General features: G+C 57.3%; 11 protein-coding genes across 11 annotated transcripts; 8 read left to right on the top strand and 3 right to left on the bottom strand.

Annotated features, from left to right (window-relative positions):
- Positions 1–1,094: 1,094 nt before the first annotated feature.
- SCHCODRAFT_02502826 (uncharacterized protein) lies at positions 1,095–1,436 on the top strand (the record flags this gene model as incomplete). Its single annotated transcript, XM_003031768.2, has 3 exons — positions 1,095–1,167; positions 1,218–1,271; positions 1,324–1,436. 3 exons carry the CDS (start codon positions 1,095–1,097, stop codon positions 1,434–1,436), a joined length of 240 nt encoding a protein of 79 aa, XP_003031814.1.
- Positions 1,437–2,379: 943 nt separating this feature from the next.
- SCHCODRAFT_02477374 (uncharacterized protein) lies at positions 2,380–3,573 on the top strand (the record flags this gene model as incomplete). The annotated part of the gene is made up of 1 exon (XM_050342755.1): positions 2,380–3,573. A coding segment is annotated over one exon (1,194 nt), but the record flags the coding sequence as incomplete, so codon positions are not given.
- SCHCODRAFT_01052980 (uncharacterized protein) lies at positions 3,559–3,879 on the top strand (the record flags this gene model as incomplete). The annotated part of the gene is made up of 1 exon (XM_050340940.1): positions 3,559–3,879. A coding segment is annotated over one exon (321 nt), but the record flags the coding sequence as incomplete, so codon positions are not given.
- Positions 3,880–4,823: 944 nt separating this feature from the next.
- Positions 4,824–5,006, top strand: SCHCODRAFT_02453916 (uncharacterized protein; the record flags this gene model as incomplete). Its single annotated transcript, XM_003031769.1, has 1 exon — positions 4,824–5,006. A coding segment is annotated over one exon (183 nt), but the record flags the coding sequence as incomplete, so codon positions are not given.
- A 54-nt stretch (positions 5,007–5,060) lies between these two features.
- On the top strand, positions 5,061–5,573 carry SCHCODRAFT_02462598 (uncharacterized protein; the record flags this gene model as incomplete). Its single annotated transcript, XM_050342625.1, has 1 exon — positions 5,061–5,573. A coding segment is annotated over one exon (513 nt), but the record flags the coding sequence as incomplete, so codon positions are not given.
- A 795-nt stretch (positions 5,574–6,368) lies between these two features.
- SCHCODRAFT_02469817 (uncharacterized protein) lies at positions 6,369–6,554 on the top strand (the record flags this gene model as incomplete). The annotated part of the gene is made up of 1 exon (XM_050342681.1): positions 6,369–6,554. A coding segment is annotated over one exon (186 nt), but the record flags the coding sequence as incomplete, so codon positions are not given.
- Positions 6,555–6,834: 280 nt separating this feature from the next.
- Positions 6,835–7,254, top strand: SCHCODRAFT_01171498 (uncharacterized protein; the record flags this gene model as incomplete). The annotated part of the gene is made up of 1 exon (XM_003031770.2): positions 6,835–7,254. One exon carries the CDS (start codon positions 6,835–6,837, stop codon positions 7,252–7,254), a length of 420 nt encoding a protein of 139 aa, XP_003031816.1.
- Positions 7,182–8,200, top strand: SCHCODRAFT_02289485 (uncharacterized protein). The gene is made up of 3 exons (XM_050342287.1): positions 7,182–7,635; positions 7,686–7,886; positions 7,941–8,200. Exons 1-3 carry the CDS (start codon positions 7,251–7,253, stop codon positions 7,979–7,981), a joined length of 627 nt encoding a protein of 208 aa, XP_050200026.1. The 5' UTR covers positions 7,182–7,250; the 3' UTR covers positions 7,982–8,200.
- Positions 7,982–11,781, bottom strand: SCHCODRAFT_02625891 (uncharacterized protein). The gene is made up of 8 exons (XM_003032205.3): positions 11,373–11,781; positions 11,217–11,311; positions 10,597–11,159; positions 9,702–10,546; positions 9,525–9,653; positions 9,195–9,472; positions 8,438–9,143; positions 7,982–8,386 (listed from the first exon to the last, which is right to left on the bottom strand). The coding sequence occupies exons 1-8, from the start codon at positions 11,559–11,561 to the stop codon at positions 8,261–8,263; spliced, it is 2,931 nt and encodes a 976-aa protein (XP_003032251.1). The 5' UTR covers positions 11,562–11,781; the 3' UTR covers positions 7,982–8,260.
- An 89-nt stretch (positions 11,782–11,870) lies between these two features.
- On the bottom strand, positions 11,871–13,149 carry SCHCODRAFT_02625886 (uncharacterized protein). Its single transcript, XM_003032206.2, has 5 exons — positions 12,850–13,149; positions 12,689–12,777; positions 12,470–12,633; positions 12,197–12,420; positions 11,871–12,143 (listed from the first exon to the last, which is right to left on the bottom strand). Exons 1-5 carry the CDS (start codon positions 13,081–13,083, stop codon positions 11,985–11,987), a joined length of 870 nt encoding a protein of 289 aa, XP_003032252.2. The 5' UTR covers positions 13,084–13,149; the 3' UTR covers positions 11,871–11,984.
- A 1,076-nt stretch (positions 13,150–14,225) lies between these two features.
- On the bottom strand, positions 14,226–15,921 carry SCHCODRAFT_02289410 (RNA helicase). The gene is made up of 5 exons (XM_003032207.2): positions 15,686–15,921; positions 15,414–15,637; positions 14,965–15,364; positions 14,658–14,911; positions 14,226–14,610 (listed from the first exon to the last, which is right to left on the bottom strand). Exons 1-5 carry the CDS (start codon positions 15,833–15,835, stop codon positions 14,364–14,366), a joined length of 1,275 nt encoding a protein of 424 aa, XP_003032253.2. The 5' UTR covers positions 15,836–15,921; the 3' UTR covers positions 14,226–14,363.
- Between the last annotated feature and the right edge of the window lie 241 nt (positions 15,922–16,162).

Genomic DNA, 16,162 nt, shown 5'->3' with positions numbered 1-16,162 from the left:
GCCGAGCGGCAGACCCGCGCCTCGCTCTGCCAGCTGACCGTGTCCCTCACCTGACGCGCGACCTCCTGCCCTCGCTCCCATTCGCTCCTCGCCTGTCGTCTGCCTCTTTGCGCGGCCTACACTACCTTCCGCTGTCGTCTCCACCTTCTCGCCTACTTTCCTTCCCATCCCATCCTCGCCCGCCCACGCCCTTCCCCAAACTTGACAACCTGCCCCCGCCGCCGCACCCCTCCCCAACGGACGGCCGCTCAGGCCCGGAAACCCTGACGTCATTTCCCAGCCTTCGCGCAATGTTCCCCTCGCTGTTACACGTTCTTTCGTCCGTTTCCTTTCCCTCATTTGTGGTCCATGCCGGTGCGCTTTGCATAGATCATCATTGGTGTCTCCTCCACTCGCGTTTCCGGGGACTGCAGCCCGACGCCTTCGTCCGTTTGCATCAGAGGTATGGATTCTGGGTGCTCCACGTGACTGAGCACCCAGATTTCGTCCCTCTGAAACGGGTCGGACTTATCACACCGACCTCGCCACTGTAATAACCGAGACTCGACATCGAACCTCCTTCTTTCCAATACTTCCATCTTGCCTCCTGCTCTGCATGAGACTAATGTACGCACCCGTTCTGCATCTTCTTGCCTGACGTTCCTTCAACCTTCCCGTTCCTCCTGCCCCTTTACTGCACTACATATACATCGTGGTTGCCTACTGCTTCCTGCGCGTCGTAGAACACAATGAAGTCAACACTTGCCTTGGTGGCCCTTCTGCCCTTCAGTACCCCGCTCTTGGTGTCCTATTTCGTGCACTACGTATTCTACTGTCGACGCGGGCATCACATGGCGTGGTCGTGCGCTGCTTGCATTCATGACGTCTGTTTATGATCGGGGTCTGATGGGCTCCTGACCGTCCCTTTCGCTTTTTGCTCCGCCCTCCACTTCCAACCATTGCCGGCGCCCACCCCTTCATTGTCGCGGCGCGCGTCCTTACCTCTGCTCCCTCCTTCCCTTCATTCTTCGCCATCCATTCCAGATCTATACTCGGCATCTGCTCCGCCCTCCTGTAATGACCATGCCCTCCTTCTCACCCTCGCTCATCTTCTCATGGATGTCCACGTCTCACAACGTGCTCCCAAAAACCATACGTACCGTCGACGGCGCTTTTCTACCATGCAAGGTACGTCCCCGCTCCTTCTTTCTTACTTTCTGGTCCCTCACCTTCGCTAGGAATCACCGTGCCCTACCGTAACTCCTTCGGCAACGGGCATATTCCTTCACACAGTGCGTCGCTCTCTTTCAACATGCCACGATCCTGACCGGCCTCATTCAACAGCTCAGGTCACTACTGATGACGCTGTCACCTACATCTGCCGCTACCAGCAGCGCACCATTGCACGCCATCCTCCGATCACGTCTTCCCCCTGCCCTTCCCCCACCGTATCATAGTCCACTCCGAGATGAATACATGTTCGTGACCCACGCCTGCCTCTGCACTTCCAGTGTCCAGTGCTCTCTGCACAGCGCACGGCGCACGGCGCCGCAAAGTACTTCTTGACGATTGCGTGTTCATTCTGTCTCTCTTTCGTATCACGCTCACCCCTTGCCTTTGTCCCCATCTTGAAATGCAGAATGCCATGCCATCGCTCGCCATACATACGAAAGGACCCCATGCTCCCTCCCATTCATTTCTCCGCCCTGATGACCTTCCAAGTTCCGATACAAGGGACCGGTGAGACACTGTCAGTCATCGTCCCTATTTGCGTGCCGCCCGTACATCCCGCCCTTCATCTGCGCTCTCCCGCCCTTCGCCACGTCCACCACCTCTGAATCTGACATGGAAGTGATGAGCTCTGCAATGCCGGACCTTGGCCGCAGTCGTGTGTCCGATAGCTCAGAGGATAACAGCAGCGAGGAAGGTGTGTTTGCCCTTCTCCCTCTCGACGTCTCTCACCATCTTCGAGAACCATTGGCTTCCGTGCAGAGGAGACTCCATGCATCAACGCACCGTACACCATCACAGGCTCAACAGGATCGTCGTCAACAGGAGCGTACTCGCACCCTTCGCCAAAGCATACTTGGTGATCATCGTGGACGAAGTCCGCGTTCCCTCGATGGTGCGTATCCCTTCTCGCCGTGATTGCCCCTTCACTCACGCTTGACAGTACATCACCATGTCGCGGCTGAACGTCGACCTCGACGGCGCCGTCCATCACCTGCAATGCCCCGTACGTCGTGTCTGTTGCTCAGGATTGATGTTCCTTATCTTCTCCCAGGAATGGTCCTACCTGCGCCCGAGCTGAAACGCTTGCGCAAGGTCCTCCACCGACGCACCTTCCTAGCCGCAAGAAAGAGTACCTCACCTTCAATAACTCAACACGACCTCGGTGCTATGACGATCCCATGCCCATCCTGTCATGCGCTGCACTGGCCTGCCGAGAAGCTGAAGAAAAGTCCGGTTCGCGATCCTCGCTTTGGCACATGTTGCGACAGCGGTCAGGTCAATCTGCCGTTTCTCGCAAAACCGCCACCCCTCCTGTACTACCTATACGAATCCGATGATCCCCTCCCCCGCGCTTTCCGAAAACACATACGCCAATATAACAACGCGTTTGCCTTCACATCGCTTGGCGTCAATGAGGATCGTGCGTTGAACAGGAGGGGTGGGAGCGCGTGGGTCTTCCGCATTCACGGCGAACTCTGTCACCTGTCCTCAGCGCTCGAGCGAACCGATGGGCTTCGCCCGTGCTTTGCGCAAGTGTACATCTACGACCCCTCCGTAGCCCATAGCAATCGTGTGGCAAACAATGACAATCTCGATCCATCGCTTCTCATGGAACTCGAGGTTGAACTGCGCGCGTCCAACCCCTATGCTGCCATGTACATGCATGCTCACGAATTTCTGGCCTCACACGTTACCCATGATGCTCTCATCCGCCTTCGTGTCACACCAGGCTTGGATCGTCGGCGATACAACCGCCCAACCGCTGAAGAGGTTGCCATGATCCTTCCTGGAGATGACAGTGCTGCGCAGAAAGGACGAGACATCATCCTCCGCCGCAGGACTCCTCTTGGAGGCAGTAATCTCTTCCGCATATCTGAGCTTCACGCAGCATACGCACCTCTTCAGTTTGTGCTCTTATTCCCTCGAGGCGAGAGCGGATGGCACGACGAACTTCGCATGCATCAGCCAGCTACGAACAATCCGCTGCGCCTCACACAGATCCGTCACGCTGCTTTTCGCCTGCAGGTCCGACCGCTTCACGTCGAGTACAACACCATCCTCCGTGGCGGACAGCTCATGCAGCAGTACGTCGTCGACATGTGGGCTTCGGCGGAGCAGAATCGATTGAACTTCCTGCGCGGCAACCAGTTGCTTCTACGTGCTGAACTGTACAATGGTGTCGCAGACGCCATCTGTTCTGCTGACAGTGGCCACATCAACATGAATACTGTTGGCCGCGTCATTCTTCCCTCCTCTCACGTCGGTGGTCCGCGCGACCTTCAGCAGCGATACCAGGATGCTATGGCTCTTGCTCGCTTCTATCGCAAGGTTGATCTCTTCATCACGCTCACTGCGAACCCGAAGTGGCCAGAGATCACCCGCGCGCTCCTTCCTGGTCAGACAGCGTATGATCGTCCTGATCTGGTCGCTCGCGTGTTTGCCCTCAAGCGAGACACCTTGCTCCACGACATCTACCATGGTGGCATACTCGGTACACCTGCGGCATACATCTACTCGACCGAGTTCCAGAAGCGTGGGCTGCCGCATTGTCACGCTCTCATCATTCTCCACGATCCTTGGAAGATGAAGACTGTGGACGCCATTAACAGCATCATCAGCGCTGAGTGGCCTGATCCTGATGCTCAGCCCCGTCTTTTTGACATTGTCCGTGCCTGCATGGTTCACAGTCCCTGCGGTGCGCATAATCCTCACGCTGCCTGCATGGAGAACGGAAAGTGCACGAAGGGATTTCCGAAGGACTTTGCTGAGCAGACGACCATGGACGAGGATGGGTATCCCCGCTACAGGCGACGGCACGATGGCCGGCGCTTTGACGTCAAGGGAGTCCCTGTCGACAACTCCTGGATTGTGCCATATTCGCCTTACCTCTCTCTCCGCTTCGACTGTCATATCAACGTCGAATGTGTCTTTTCCCTTCGCTCTATCAAGTACCCCTTCAAATACATCCACAAGGGAGGTGACCGCGCATCTGCGGAGTACACTGTTGATGAGATCGAGCAATACATTGACGGTCGCTACATCGGACCTCCCGAGGCTTGCTTCCGCCTCCTTGGCTTCGATCTTTACAAACAAGTGCCCAACGTCACGCGCCTTCAAATCTACCTTCCCAACCAGCACCTGGTCGTCTTCAATCCTAACAATCCTCCCGCGAGCATCCTGCAGCAAGCTCAGGCTGTCAGGACAACTCTTTCTGAGTTCTTCCGCGCCAACGCAGATCATGGCGCCCTCGGTGAGGCCGCGCGCCAGCTGACCTACCAGGAGTTTCCCCAGCACTTGACCTGGAATCAGGACGAGAAGAAGTGGAAACTCCGGCAGAGTCGATTCTCTATCGGTCGCATGTACTTTGTCTCGCCAACGGCAGGTATGATTACACGCAGTTTTCACAATGATTGCTTGCTTATGTTTTCCTGCTCCTAGGGGAGCGTTTCTACTTGCGCACGCTTCTTACTGTCGTGAAAGGCGCCACCTCCTTCGACGACCTGTACACTCACAATGGCATCCACTACGGGTCGTTCCGCAATGCTTGCATTGCCCGAGGATTGCTCGAAGACGATGGCGAGTGGCGGTTATGCCTGCAGGAGGCTTCCGTCATGCAATCTGGAACTCGACTTCGGCACCTGTTCTGCACCATTCTCCTTTTCTGCGCACCTGCCCGGCCCGAGACCCTCTGGGACGAGTTCAGAGAACACGTCTGTGATGATCTCGCTTATCGTCTGCGCTGCGCCGGAAGAATGCACGTTCGACAGGAGGATGTGTACGACTATGGCCTTCACCTGATAGACAACATACTCCGGCAGTCAGGCAAGTCACTCGATGACTTTCCTTCCATGCCGCAGCCGACTCAGAATTGGGTTCTCCATGCCGAGAACCGCCTCATAGCAGAGCAGCTGGACTTCGACCGCGGTGATGAGCGCCTTGCAGCTGCCGCATCTATTCAGAACCTCCACACAAATCCGCACCAGACCGCTGCCTTTGACGAGATCATGCACTGCATACAGGAACACATCCCCGGTGTTTTCTTCGTCAATGGGCCTGGTGGTACTGGCAAGACTTTTCTATACAACACTATCGCGCATGTCCTCCGCGCTGATGCACATATTGTTCTCTGCTCCGCATCGTCCGGAATCGCTGCCCTTCTCCTACGTGGAGGCCGCACTGCTCACTCCACGTTCAAAATCCCCATCATTACTCTGTCTGACGCATCTACGTGCTCATTCTCGAAATCCAGTGCTCGCGCAGACCTCCTTCGTGCAGCGGACTTGATCATATGGGACGAAGTCCTTATGCAGCATCGGTACACCGTCGAGACCCTGGAGAGAACCCTGTGTGACATCTGCTCATCGACGGCACCGTTCGGTGGGAAGGTCATCCTGCTTGGTGGGGATTTCCAGCAGACGTTGCCGGTCATCCCAAAAGGGTCTAAAGAGGAGATTCTTGACGCTTCTCTTCCCCGCTCCTCTATATGGAAGCACGTGCACGTCCTCCATCTACGAACCAACATGCGCGTTCAACCTGGAGAGGCCGCCTTCGTGCAGTGGCTCACGCGCGTCGGTCACGGCCTCGACGTTTCCCCTGATGGGACCATTCCCCTTCCTCCCACGATGTGTACTCGGAACGAAGATACATTTCTGAGTTCAATCTTCCCAAATCTCAGCGGGCCATTTATTCCCTCACACGACTACTTCGCAGAGCGGATGATTCTCGCCCCTCGGAACAAGGACGTCGAAGCCCTCAACATCGCGCTCCTGCATCAGATGCCTGGCCAGGTCATCGTGTACCATAGCGCTGATACTGTCGAGCATGAAGCAGGCGTTGACGGGCCGGACAACATACCCCCCGAATTTCTGCGCACCATCGATGCGTCCAGCCTGCCACCCGGGGAGCTGACCCTGAAAGTTGGCTGCCCGATTATCCTGCTGCGCAATCTCTGCCCCGCCCAAGGTCTTTGCAATGGAACGCGGCTCACCCTGCTCCGTGGTTCCGCCCGTGTATTGGAAGCGCGCATTTTAGGCGGTGACCATGATGGCGAGACGGCCCTCATTCCTCGCATCTCCCTGACGCCCAGTACGACCATGTCAGCCGAGTTCGCATTCCAGCTGCGGCGCCGGCAGTTCCCCGTCCGACTCGCCTTCGCAGTCTCCATCAATAAGTCCCAAGGCCAATCTGTGCGCTACGTGGGCATCGACTTGCGGAGCCCCGTTTTCTCCCATGGCCAGCTCTACGTCGCCCTTTCTCGCGCAACGTCACAGGAACGCGTCAAAGTCCTCCTCTCTGCTGACAGTGTCGAAGATCGAACTCTGAATATTGTGTACTCGGAAATTTTCCAGAATGCTGGCCTTTGACATGATCACTGTAAATTGACAGGCGGCTGTTCCTCTTCATTTCGCTCTAACCTCTCTCCGCAGATCCCGTGGACTCTTCCTTTTCTTGGTTCCTTATTCCCGTATACCAACATATCCTACTCAGCAATGTGACCTTCGAGTGACGTCGTAGTATCGGTCCGTCTTCATTCCAGGTACCGCCTTGCCTACGCACTTAACGGTGGTGTCCAACCACAGAATGTCCATCCTTCTTTCACCTCCCACCCCTCCTTAACCAGACATGGGCGATAGCTGCGCTTGCTTCGACCTCATCGCCGGTGTTGAAACAGACACTGAGATCGACCGTAGCAAGCGTCAACTCGATGTGGTCATCCAAGCCACGCCTGCTTTCGTACTTATTGGTTCCTTCCGCTTTTTCCGGCAGACGGACATCAAGTTCAGGGACGACGCATTGTACGCCCTGCATGTGCGGGTACGCTTCTTCTTCTCAGCCATTGTACCGACCTCATCACTTCTCAAGGTTGCGGGCATGAATGCGAGTGTAGCTGCTGCAGACGTGGCCTCTTCGTATGTAACAACACCTACTATGGTGCAGTTGATTGGGGACGTAGACTCGGCATCGGTGAGCTGCCCTTTCCTCCCACGTATCCTCGATTCTCACCAAGTGCAACGCAGGTCGTTGGACCGATCACGAACATGACCGCTCATTACGCGTCTCTTCACATCTCGGGCACTGCCTTTCGACTTCCGCCCACTTCAGACGGTCAGGCGGTCCCGCTCGAGGACGATCCCAACAGCGCCTTTAACATTACCGTCACCCAATGGACGACAGTCCTCAAGAACTCATGGAAGACCACATCCAACCTCCCTATTCGCGCGTTCTTCCCCACGAACGGCAGGTTTCAAGTCAACAGGAAGCCTATTCCCCCCAACAGCGCCATCGTCTCTGTAGAAGGCCGTATCATCGCCGTGCGCTATGGAGATGACGGGTTCCCTGCTTTGTTCTTGCTGGAGATTGACCACTTCGCGAAGCTGTCCAGTGGAGGTGCTGGATCAGCCCACGTACCTGATGCTGTACCCGGTCCGTAGTCCTTAACCACGCCTGGCTCGCTTGACTGACTTATATCACAGTTCTTGGGCCAACCACCGAACCCGGTCCCACGAGAAGGTTGAAGACAGCGTTGCCTAACGCTGTCATCAGCACCAGCCCGGGAAAGAAAGCCACGATGGCGTCCGATACCCCAGCCGCGTCGCAGTCGTCCGAACCCCATGTGCCCGCTCCCGCTCCAATGGAGACCGACGAACCTCGCGTTGTCTCTCCACCTTCCCCCTGTACGCCCTGCTCCTCCGAGTCCCCATGCGCCTCATCTCAGACTGCATCCTCAGCCCCTGCTCCTTCTCGCGCAACGAAGCGGAAGCGCACTTAGCCAGTCCGTAGTCCTGAAATTGAATTGCAACTGTACTATATTATCGCGCGTCTTGCAATGCATTTCCATGATTTCATAACTCGGGTCCCCTCTGCTAGTATACAATAAACAAAGGGACAAACAAGGGCTACAGCACAAAGTCCGACGGCTGTCTAGCTCTCCCGTGTACGTCGACGGGCGTGTCTATATAGATATGTGTGATGGACGGTCGCACGTATAACGGGCTCAACGCTCTAAGCATCCGGGTCCAGCGACAAAGTACGTGGATAATGCAAACCTCTACACCCCGTACCCAGCCGTGCCCGGCGCCTGCTGCGTATGCAAATACCGACTGCTCTCTGCATACGGTGCTGGCGCATATCCATTCGGCGCCGGAGCATGCATCGCCCACTTCGTCGTATCAGACTGCAAACAATCATCAGCAACATCTAACCCCCGTTAAACACTGCAACTTACCTGCGCCTGACCGAGATATCCCCCATTAGACAGCGCGGAACCGCCCGGTGCAGGGGCTCCATTGGCATACACGCCATTGGCAGCCGCGTATGACGCCGGCTGGTGGTACGAGGAGTATCCAGGCTGCCCATACGCCGGAGCATGTCCATTCGTATACGCGCCTGCATACGGGGTCGTGTATGGCTGGCTCGCCCCCGTTCCCCAGCCACTTTGATATGCCCCGTAACCAGCCGCCGGCTGCTGCGTCATCGCGTACTGATGCTGAGGGTAGGCAGACCGCGCGGCTGCCCCATAATACGGCATCTGCTGCTGATGTTGCTGCTGCTGCCGCGCGTACGCCAGCTCCCGACATCGCTTGCACACAAAGTCGACTGTGTTCCAATCGCGCTTCGGGCGCCCCGCAGCAAGGTCAACTCTGTCGTGGCATCGGATGTGCTGCCACCGTTGGCACGATCCGCAGCACATCATGGGGACTCCATCGTCGAGGTTGAAGCCGTGGCGATGACAGACCTCGCAGTCGAGCTCCCACTCTGGTGTTCGTGAACCAGAAGGCGCAGGCATGAGCTTGACTTCGCTGGTAGCCGGCGCTTGAGCAGGGGCCTTGCGCTTGTGGCTTCTGCGACTCTTTGCGGAACCGTTCGCCTTTGACGCATGCTCGTCCAAAGAAGGCACTCGTGCAGCTTCTTCTGCTTTCCTTTGTTCCTCCCTGCTACCTGTTTAGCACTTCCCGATCACGCAGAAGAGTACGGGTACGCACAGTTCCTTCTCTTCCTGCTCCTTCCTCGCGCGCTCCTCACGCTCTTCTCTCTCCCGCTTCCGTTGCTCTCTCGCGGACTCGCGAGCTTCACGACTCTGCTCTTGTTCCTTAGCAAGTCGTGCTTCATGACGCCGCGCCCGGCTGTTCTTCTCCTCCTCTTCGGCCTGACGCTTAGCAGCTAGGCGAGCCTCTTCCTTCGCGGACTCTTTGACAGCGATACGCGATGAGCGCTTGCGATGCACAATCGCTTCTTCCTTTTGCTTCTCGCGTAGCACAGCCTAACAAAACAGTCAATGCATGTCCATGGTGTCCAGCACGCAAGCTACGCACCCGAAGATCCTCTATGACGAGGGGCGCGATGACCTTGGTCAGGGTCTTATAAAGCGCCTTCTCCAGGTAGTGTGTCGCCTTCTCGAAGGGATCGCCGACGTGCTCCCACTCCTCCAAGGTCACAGCAATCTAGAGCAGCGATGAGATATCGCCATCAGGCGAACATATCGAACTCACCGTCTCCCACTCGACGAAGCCTTCCGGTAGAGGCGGCTCCTTCGGCTCCTCTAGCTGGGCCTTTTGCTCCTCCACTTCCTCCTGCGCGTGCTCAGAATCTGACTTGACCTCCTGCTCCTCTTCCTGCGGCTCCTCATCGTCGTCCGACAGCTCCGTTAGCTCGCTGTCATCGGACAGCGCACCATCTTGCTTGTCGTCCTTGTCGTCTGACTCCGCTTCCTCCTCTTCCTCGTCGTCACTGTCGGGCGCCTTGCGCTTCTTAGCAGCAGCAGCACGGGCGTTTGCGATAGCAGTGGCTCTAGTTGATCGTTCCGGCGGCACGGCTTGTCGAGCAGAGCTCCTCGTGCTCCGTCCGCTGGCCGTCGACCTTCGCCGGTCACTACCCGAATCGACGTCCATCTCGTCGTCGCCGTTGAGCCACGCGTCGGGCACCTGCTGCCACTCCTCGTCTTCCTCCCGCCCACGGAGGCGGGAGCTAAGGCGAGTGCCAGTGGGATGAGCGCGACGGCTGGCATCAAGCTGGGCTTGGCGCTGCAGCTCTGCTAGCTCTTTGGCTTGCGCTTCGAGCTTAGTGTTCGCCTGGGCCTTGGCTGCCCGGGAGCCACCACGGCCTCCGGCAGGGGGGGTCGCAGGAACGGACGTTTCGCGTTTCTTGCGGGATGTGGAAGCTCGCGAAGTCGATGCACGAGACTTGGTGGGGGTGGGCGCGGGCTCTACGCGAGCGCGTTTGGCTGATGACCGTTTGTTGTTCTTCGCATTCTTTGCTGGGGTAGCGGCGGGGCGCTTGCGCTTGTTGTTCTGGCGAGGTGGCTTCGGGATGGCGCGCTGAATCCAGAGACGGTCCTCTGGAGCAGATGTTCAGGCGGATATCTCAGAAGGCAGACATGACACGCACCTCCAATGAGCCAGTACGCGTTCTTCTTCACGTCGTAGCCAATTGGCTCGATGCGCCATTCAGCATGATCGCCGTCGGACTTCATGAGTTGGCGAAGTCGGGAGGGGTTCTGGAACTGCCACTCGGTGAGGAGGTGAAGACAGTCGAGCTTCTCTAGCATAGGCAGCTGTAGCCAATCCTTAGGCTCCTCCACCAGCCCGTTGGTGAGGTCGCCGACCTCCTCCTTGACGGCGTCGGTCGGCTTATGAGTGTTCGCGTCGCCATGATCCTGACGGTCGCCGGTCTCGTTTCCGTCTTGGTCATTGGAGTCTTTGGGCAGGACCGCAGCATCACTCTCTCCACCCTCGGCGGCGTTGCCCGGGTCGTCGTTGACAGAGCTGGACGCTCTATGTGGCGGGGGTGATGACGTTCCATTCTCCTGGACACTAGCATCAGGCTCGGCAGTGTTGTAGCGGGAGCCGGAGGCGCGATTCGCAGTGAGGGAGGGGTCCGGGCCGATGGGGTTCGCTGCTGGGTCGCGTTTGGCGTACTGGCGTCGCAGGACAGTCTGCCAAGCGTCGGACCTACGACGCGTTCAGTACGCGTCATTCATGGATGAAAGGTTGGGGAAGGCGTCTCACAGCGATTTGCGGTCATAGCTGAGCGTCCACAGCAGGCGCTGCACAATACGGGGTAGGACGAGGTTGGTGCCCAGGTACAAGTCGTCCTCAATGGCCTGCAAGCGGGGCGGGGTCGTATGAGTAAGATTCGCATATTTGATGAATGGGGGCACGCACAGTCAGGGTGACATCGTCCATGTTGAAGAGGGGATTGAAGGTGAAGAAGAACTGGCTGAACGCAGCCCACTTCCAATTGGTCCTCAGGATGGCGAGCTGCTCCGGCACTTTCTGGATATGGGGTATAAGCCATGAAGGCGGCTGGGGCGGGGCCATTTGGGCGGGCGGGGCGGGGGCTCTGCGCGGCATCGTTGGCGACGACGGCGGGGACGGCGGAAGCGGCGGCGGGGAAGCTATCCGTCTATTGGGCCGGTCTTGCCGATGGCGACGAGCTTGGGAGTGGCAGCGACGACGCTGAGGGGATGCAGTAGGTTTGCGGGTATGTGCTTGTGGACTGCTCGTCGTCGAGCGCGATGAGCAGAATATTTGTGGCGCTTGTCGAGCTCAACAAAGCGAGTGCGACCAGCGGAGCAGTGTGGTAATTGACAAAAGAGCTGCCCACGCTGTCAAGCACGAGTACACAATCCGGCATTTGCCGAACCCGCTCCGTCATTCAAACCGCCGTCGTGATTCACAAAATTCCGCTGCCCTGCCTCTAAAATCAGTGTTATGGGTACCCAGTCGTACAATAAAGACGCGTATATACTTAGATAAAATTTACCGAGGACAGTTCTACAGCAACTCGATTAGAAAAGCCACGATCTTCGTGACCATCTCGTGCGTGCACGTATGACCCGTCTTCTCCTGTACAAACACCGCTTTCCTCCCATGCTCTCCTACTTCCAGCTTCTCGACGAATTCCTTACTACGATCCCAAGGTACGAGCGGGTCCTGTCGCAGAATGTCAGCACGCGGCTAAGTCTTCGTCTCGATCCAGCACCTACCGCCGCGCCCGAGGCAACGAAGATCTTCTTCCCGTAGAACGGATTGGACTCCTCCTTCTTGTCATACCCCTTCGACATCGGACACCTGCTCGTGACGCTCTTCACGAACGAGTCCGGGAAATACGGCGGCTCCACAGGTACGCCGTTTCCCCTCGCCCGCGCCGACATGAGGCCCATATAATCCGGGCACCCAATAATCGGTATGCCTATCGTCAGTCTTGGATCTATCGGCAGTCAGCCTCCTCCGTTCTAGCAAGCGGTTCTCAAGCCCACCATTAGCCACCGCCAACCATGTCGAATGCCCTCCCAGACTAATCCCCGAGTACCCGTACTCAGTGATCTTCCGCTCATCGTTCGGGAACAAGAACGCGGGCAGATAGTTCATCAGATGGAACACATCGTGCGCCGTCCCGTCGAAGATGGCGTACTGATCCAGCCTGTGGCGCGTCCGAGTCAGCACCCCTTGCAAATCACACAATTAGGGAGTCTTACGCATGACGCGGATTGTGCTCGGCCGGATTGCTGCTCCACCCCTTGTTCGCTCTTGGATCGATAAGGCGGGCACCATGATTCCGTTGGTCCTAGATGCATTCCTCAGCACTTCCAGCCCACCTCGTCCCCATCTTGCTAGCCACTATATGCCACCCACTTACCAGCGTGATCACGAATAACTCCCTATTCCCCTTCCCCGCCGTCTCCTTCACCAACCGCTCCGGCACCCACTGCACCTTATCCGCAGAGCCGAAGCGACCGTGCAGGAAGAACAGCACGACGACGTCCTTCGACAAGTCTTCATCCGCGGTTTTGAACAGATTGATGTTCAACCCTGCGAGTGGGATAGTCTCCTTGATTACACCGGGTGTTTTGCACTCGTTCTCGAGCTGCATTTCAAGCGCAAGGTTGAGCAAGATGGATGGTAGACGCAGGCTAGAGTACGACTCCTCCACCGCGCAGAGCTCGCAACGGCCGCATCGGGCCGAACACTGACGTGCCCAGCTCGCCACATTTGACTCCAGACGTCCTTTCTACTCTCAGCCTTGCAGAAGGCCAAATTCACGCAACATACAAGTCCAACCATGCACAACGCATGGATGGTCATAGAGATTACGACGTCTCCCAGACGCCGGAAGAAGGATACATACAGTGCAATATCTAGCGGAGCTCTATACATACGGTGTCAGCAATAGGGAGCCCGAGAAACACGTCCAAGGAAGGCGAAGCGGGTGCGTGACGGGCGGTAAGCGGCTGGCACCTTACCAGCGGTCACGGCCTCCGCCGCCACCGTACCCGCCACCGCCATAGCCGCCACCGCCGTACCCGCCGCCGCCACCACCGCGACCACCACCACGGCCACCACCACCGTAGCGACCTGGAAAGAACGTCAGCGACGAGGACGGACAACATAGCAGAACACTTACTCCTACCGCCACCGCCGCCACCGTAGGCGGCCATCTCCTGCAACTCAGGCGGCACGACCTGCTTGGCCTCAGTGAGGATGCTGACCAGCTCACGAGCAGACTTGGCGTTCTCGGTCGTGAAGTAGGTATACGCGGTGCCCTTGGCTCCAGCACGCTACACCAAAGTCAGCAACCACATATACACGCATGGAATCGAAAGCAACTCACCCCAGTACGACCAATACGATGAATGTAGTCCTCGCAGTTGTTCGGGAAGTCGTAGTTCTGTAGGCTCATCAGCATACGAAAAGTGAGAGTGAACGCGGAACTTACAATGACGTATCCTATATCCTTGACGTCTGATCAAGGAGAAGCGTGTATGTGACAACGCGTACAGGAGAGGGGCGTACGGGAGATATAGAGAAGACAACGATCAATAACAATCCACGAGGAGCAAAAAGCGAGACGGCGTCGAGAGCCATCGGAGTCATCCATGAGTAGCAAGCCGCTGCAAGGTCCATACACACGTCAAAGGTAACAGGCCCCCAAAAGCGGGGGCCATGCGCATCCAAATGGGCGTCTTCAGCGAACTTGATGACCGCGTTGTGTCCGTCGAGACGAAGAGACCTGAAGAGGCAGAAACGAGCATACACCCGGTAGCCTTGTCCATGACCGCTGCAATGTCCAGAAGGAACCCCATTCCTTGGATAGTAAACCCGGCCGTGAGGATGGGGATACCTGTGCAGAGGCCAGAGGGAGCGCGTCGTAGGTCAAGATTCGTCACGCATGGACACACGGTCAAGGTATCGCTGATGCCTCTTGGATACGCACCCTGAGAGTATCACTGACGGACCAGACAAGCACCGCTGCTGGATGATCCGAAGACAAGTGCCCTCTGGACGCATAAAGAAAGACAGAGATGGAGACATACCGAGACCACGAGACGCTACGTCTGTGGCGATGAGGATGGGTGACCGGCCGGCCTTGAACTCGCCCAGGACCCAGTCACGTTCGCGCCTGAGGACGTGTCAGTTATGGCCTTACGCACAGATGAAACCACGCACTGTTCCTTGTCACCGTGGATTGCAAGGGCCGGCCAGCCGTCCTGACGCAGATATCTCGTGATATCGTCTGCGACGCGCTTAGTACCGACGAAGATGAGGACCTTCGCGTTCTCAGAGCTGATTTGGTCGAGGTGCTTGATGAGCTTGTTGCGCTTCTCGAAGTCGCTGCAAACTTCAGTGATCTGGGTGATGTTGTGGTTTGCAGCGAGCTCCATGGAGCCGATGTTGACTTGGATGAAGTCTTTCAAGAAATCCTGTAGATGTATGCGTCAGTAGCGTAGAGATAGCAAACGTCCAGGCTACGTACATTGGCAAGCTTTTGGACGTCCTTCGGCCATGTGGCACTGAACATGAGGGTCTGACGGTCGGGACGAATCTGGCTGACAATCTTGCGAATTTGCGGCTCAAAACCCATGTCAAGCATGCGATCAGCCTCGTCCATGACGAGGTAGGTAACACGACGAAGGTTGGTCTTGCCAGTCTCGAGCATGTCGATGAGACGGCCGGGGGTGGCGATGACGACCTCAACACCACGCTGCAGGTCACGAATCTGAGGGCCCTTGGGCGCACCACCGTAGATGGCAGTGTTGCGGATCCGCGAGTTGGACCCGAACTTGGTGCACTCCTGCTGGATCTGCACCGCCAACTCACGCGTGGGGGCGAGCACAAGGGCGATGGGGCCATCGCCAGGAGAAAGGAGTGGTTGCCTGATAAGATGTCAGCGACTGGGGTCAGGATGATGACTATGTGACGCACGCATTGATGTGCAGCATGGCTGGCAAGGCAAAGGAAATAGTCTTTCCGCTACCAGTCTGGGCAATGGCAACGACATCGCGACCAGAGAGGGCCATGGGCCAGGATTGGCACTGGATGGCAGTCGGGGCGGGGAAGCCTTGCGCACGAATGGTGGCCATCAGGTACTCGGGGAAGCCGACCTCATCGAACGAGGTGACTGGCCTCGGAACGCCACGCCCTTGCACCTGTGAGCTCGTTAGCGTTGTCAAGCGCAGACCAAACAGTCATCATACCTTGATGTCCTTCGAACGGCGGAACTCCTCAATCTCGCGCTCGCTGCGGGCGGTGACCCTTTTGTCCTCTTGGTAAAAATTCTTTTCGAACTTCTCGAGGCGGGCGCTAGCCCAGTCGACGGTCTTCAGACCGCCTCCCAGGCTGCCCATGCGGTCGCCTCCAGCGCCGCCTCCACCACCCCAGCCTCCGCCGCCGCCGTATCCACCGCCACCTCCCCCGTACCCACCACCACCACCGTATCCGCCTCCCCCACCATATCCGCCGCCGCCGCCGCCGCCGTAGCCGCCTCCACCGTAGCCTCCGCCGTAAGACTGTGAGATGATCAGATCATGATTAGGCTTCCGAGGTCAGTCGAACGCACCATTTTCTCAAGTTTTGTGGGGGGTGGTCGGGATTGTGGTGGTGGTGAAGAGGAAAGTGCAATGAAGAAGCAACGTGGGAAGTTTTTTTGACCGGCTATTGGTCAGCAGCTGAAC

Source organism: Schizophyllum commune (assembly GCF_000143185.2).
Source record: "Schizophyllum commune H4-8 unplaced genomic scaffold SCHCOscaffold_6, whole genome shotgun sequence".
Taxonomy (NCBI): domain Eukaryota; kingdom Fungi; phylum Basidiomycota; class Agaricomycetes; order Agaricales; family Schizophyllaceae; genus Schizophyllum; species Schizophyllum commune.
The sequence above is the reverse complement of the archived record's forward strand: the minus strand, read 5'-3'. Positions and strand labels throughout refer to the sequence as shown.

Coding starts and splice junctions, on each gene's coding strand:
- SCHCODRAFT_02625886 (XM_003032206.2), bottom strand. CDS start 13,083: ATGCAGCTCGAGAACGAGTGCAAAACACCCGGTGTAATCAAGGAGACT. Junction 12,778..12,849: donor AGTTATTCGTGATCACGCTG/GTAAGTGGGTGG, acceptor GAATGCATCTAG/GACCAACGGAATCATGGTGC. Junction 12,144..12,196: donor TCGTTGCCTCGGGCGCGGCG/GTAGGTGCTGGA, acceptor ATTCTGCGACAG/GACCCGCTCGTACCTTGGGA.
- SCHCODRAFT_02289410 (XM_003032207.2), bottom strand. CDS start 15,835: ATGGGCAGCCTGGGAGGCGGTCTGAAGACCGTCGACTGGGCTAGCGCC. Junction 15,365..15,413: donor GCCATGCTGCACATCAATGC/GTGCGTCACATA, acceptor ACATCTTATCAG/GCAACCACTCCTTTCTCCTG. Junction 14,912..14,964: donor ACGTCCAAAAGCTTGCCAAT/GTACGTAGCCTG, acceptor ATACATCTACAG/GATTTCTTGAAAGACTTCAT.
- SCHCODRAFT_02289485 (XM_050342287.1), top strand. CDS start 7,251: ATGACCGCTCATTACGCGTCTCTTCACATCTCGGGCACTGCCTTTCGA. Junction 7,636..7,685: donor CGTACCTGATGCTGTACCCG/GTCCGTAGTCCT, acceptor CTTATATCACAG/TTCTTGGGCCAACCACCGAA. Junction 7,887..7,940: donor TGTCTCTCCACCTTCCCCCT/GTACGCCCTGCT, acceptor CTGCATCCTCAG/CCCCTGCTCCTTCTCGCGCA.
- SCHCODRAFT_02625891 (XM_003032205.3), bottom strand. CDS start 11,561: ATGCCGCGCAGAGCCCCCGCCCCGCCCGCCCAAATGGCCCCGCCCCAG. Junction 11,160..11,216: donor AGCTATGACCGCAAATCGCT/GTGAGACGCCTT, acceptor AACGCGTCGTAG/GTCCGACGCTTGGCAGACTG. Junction 10,547..10,596: donor CGCGTACTGGCTCATTGGAG/GTGCGTGTCATG, acceptor CATCTGCTCCAG/AGGACCGTCTCTGGATTCAG.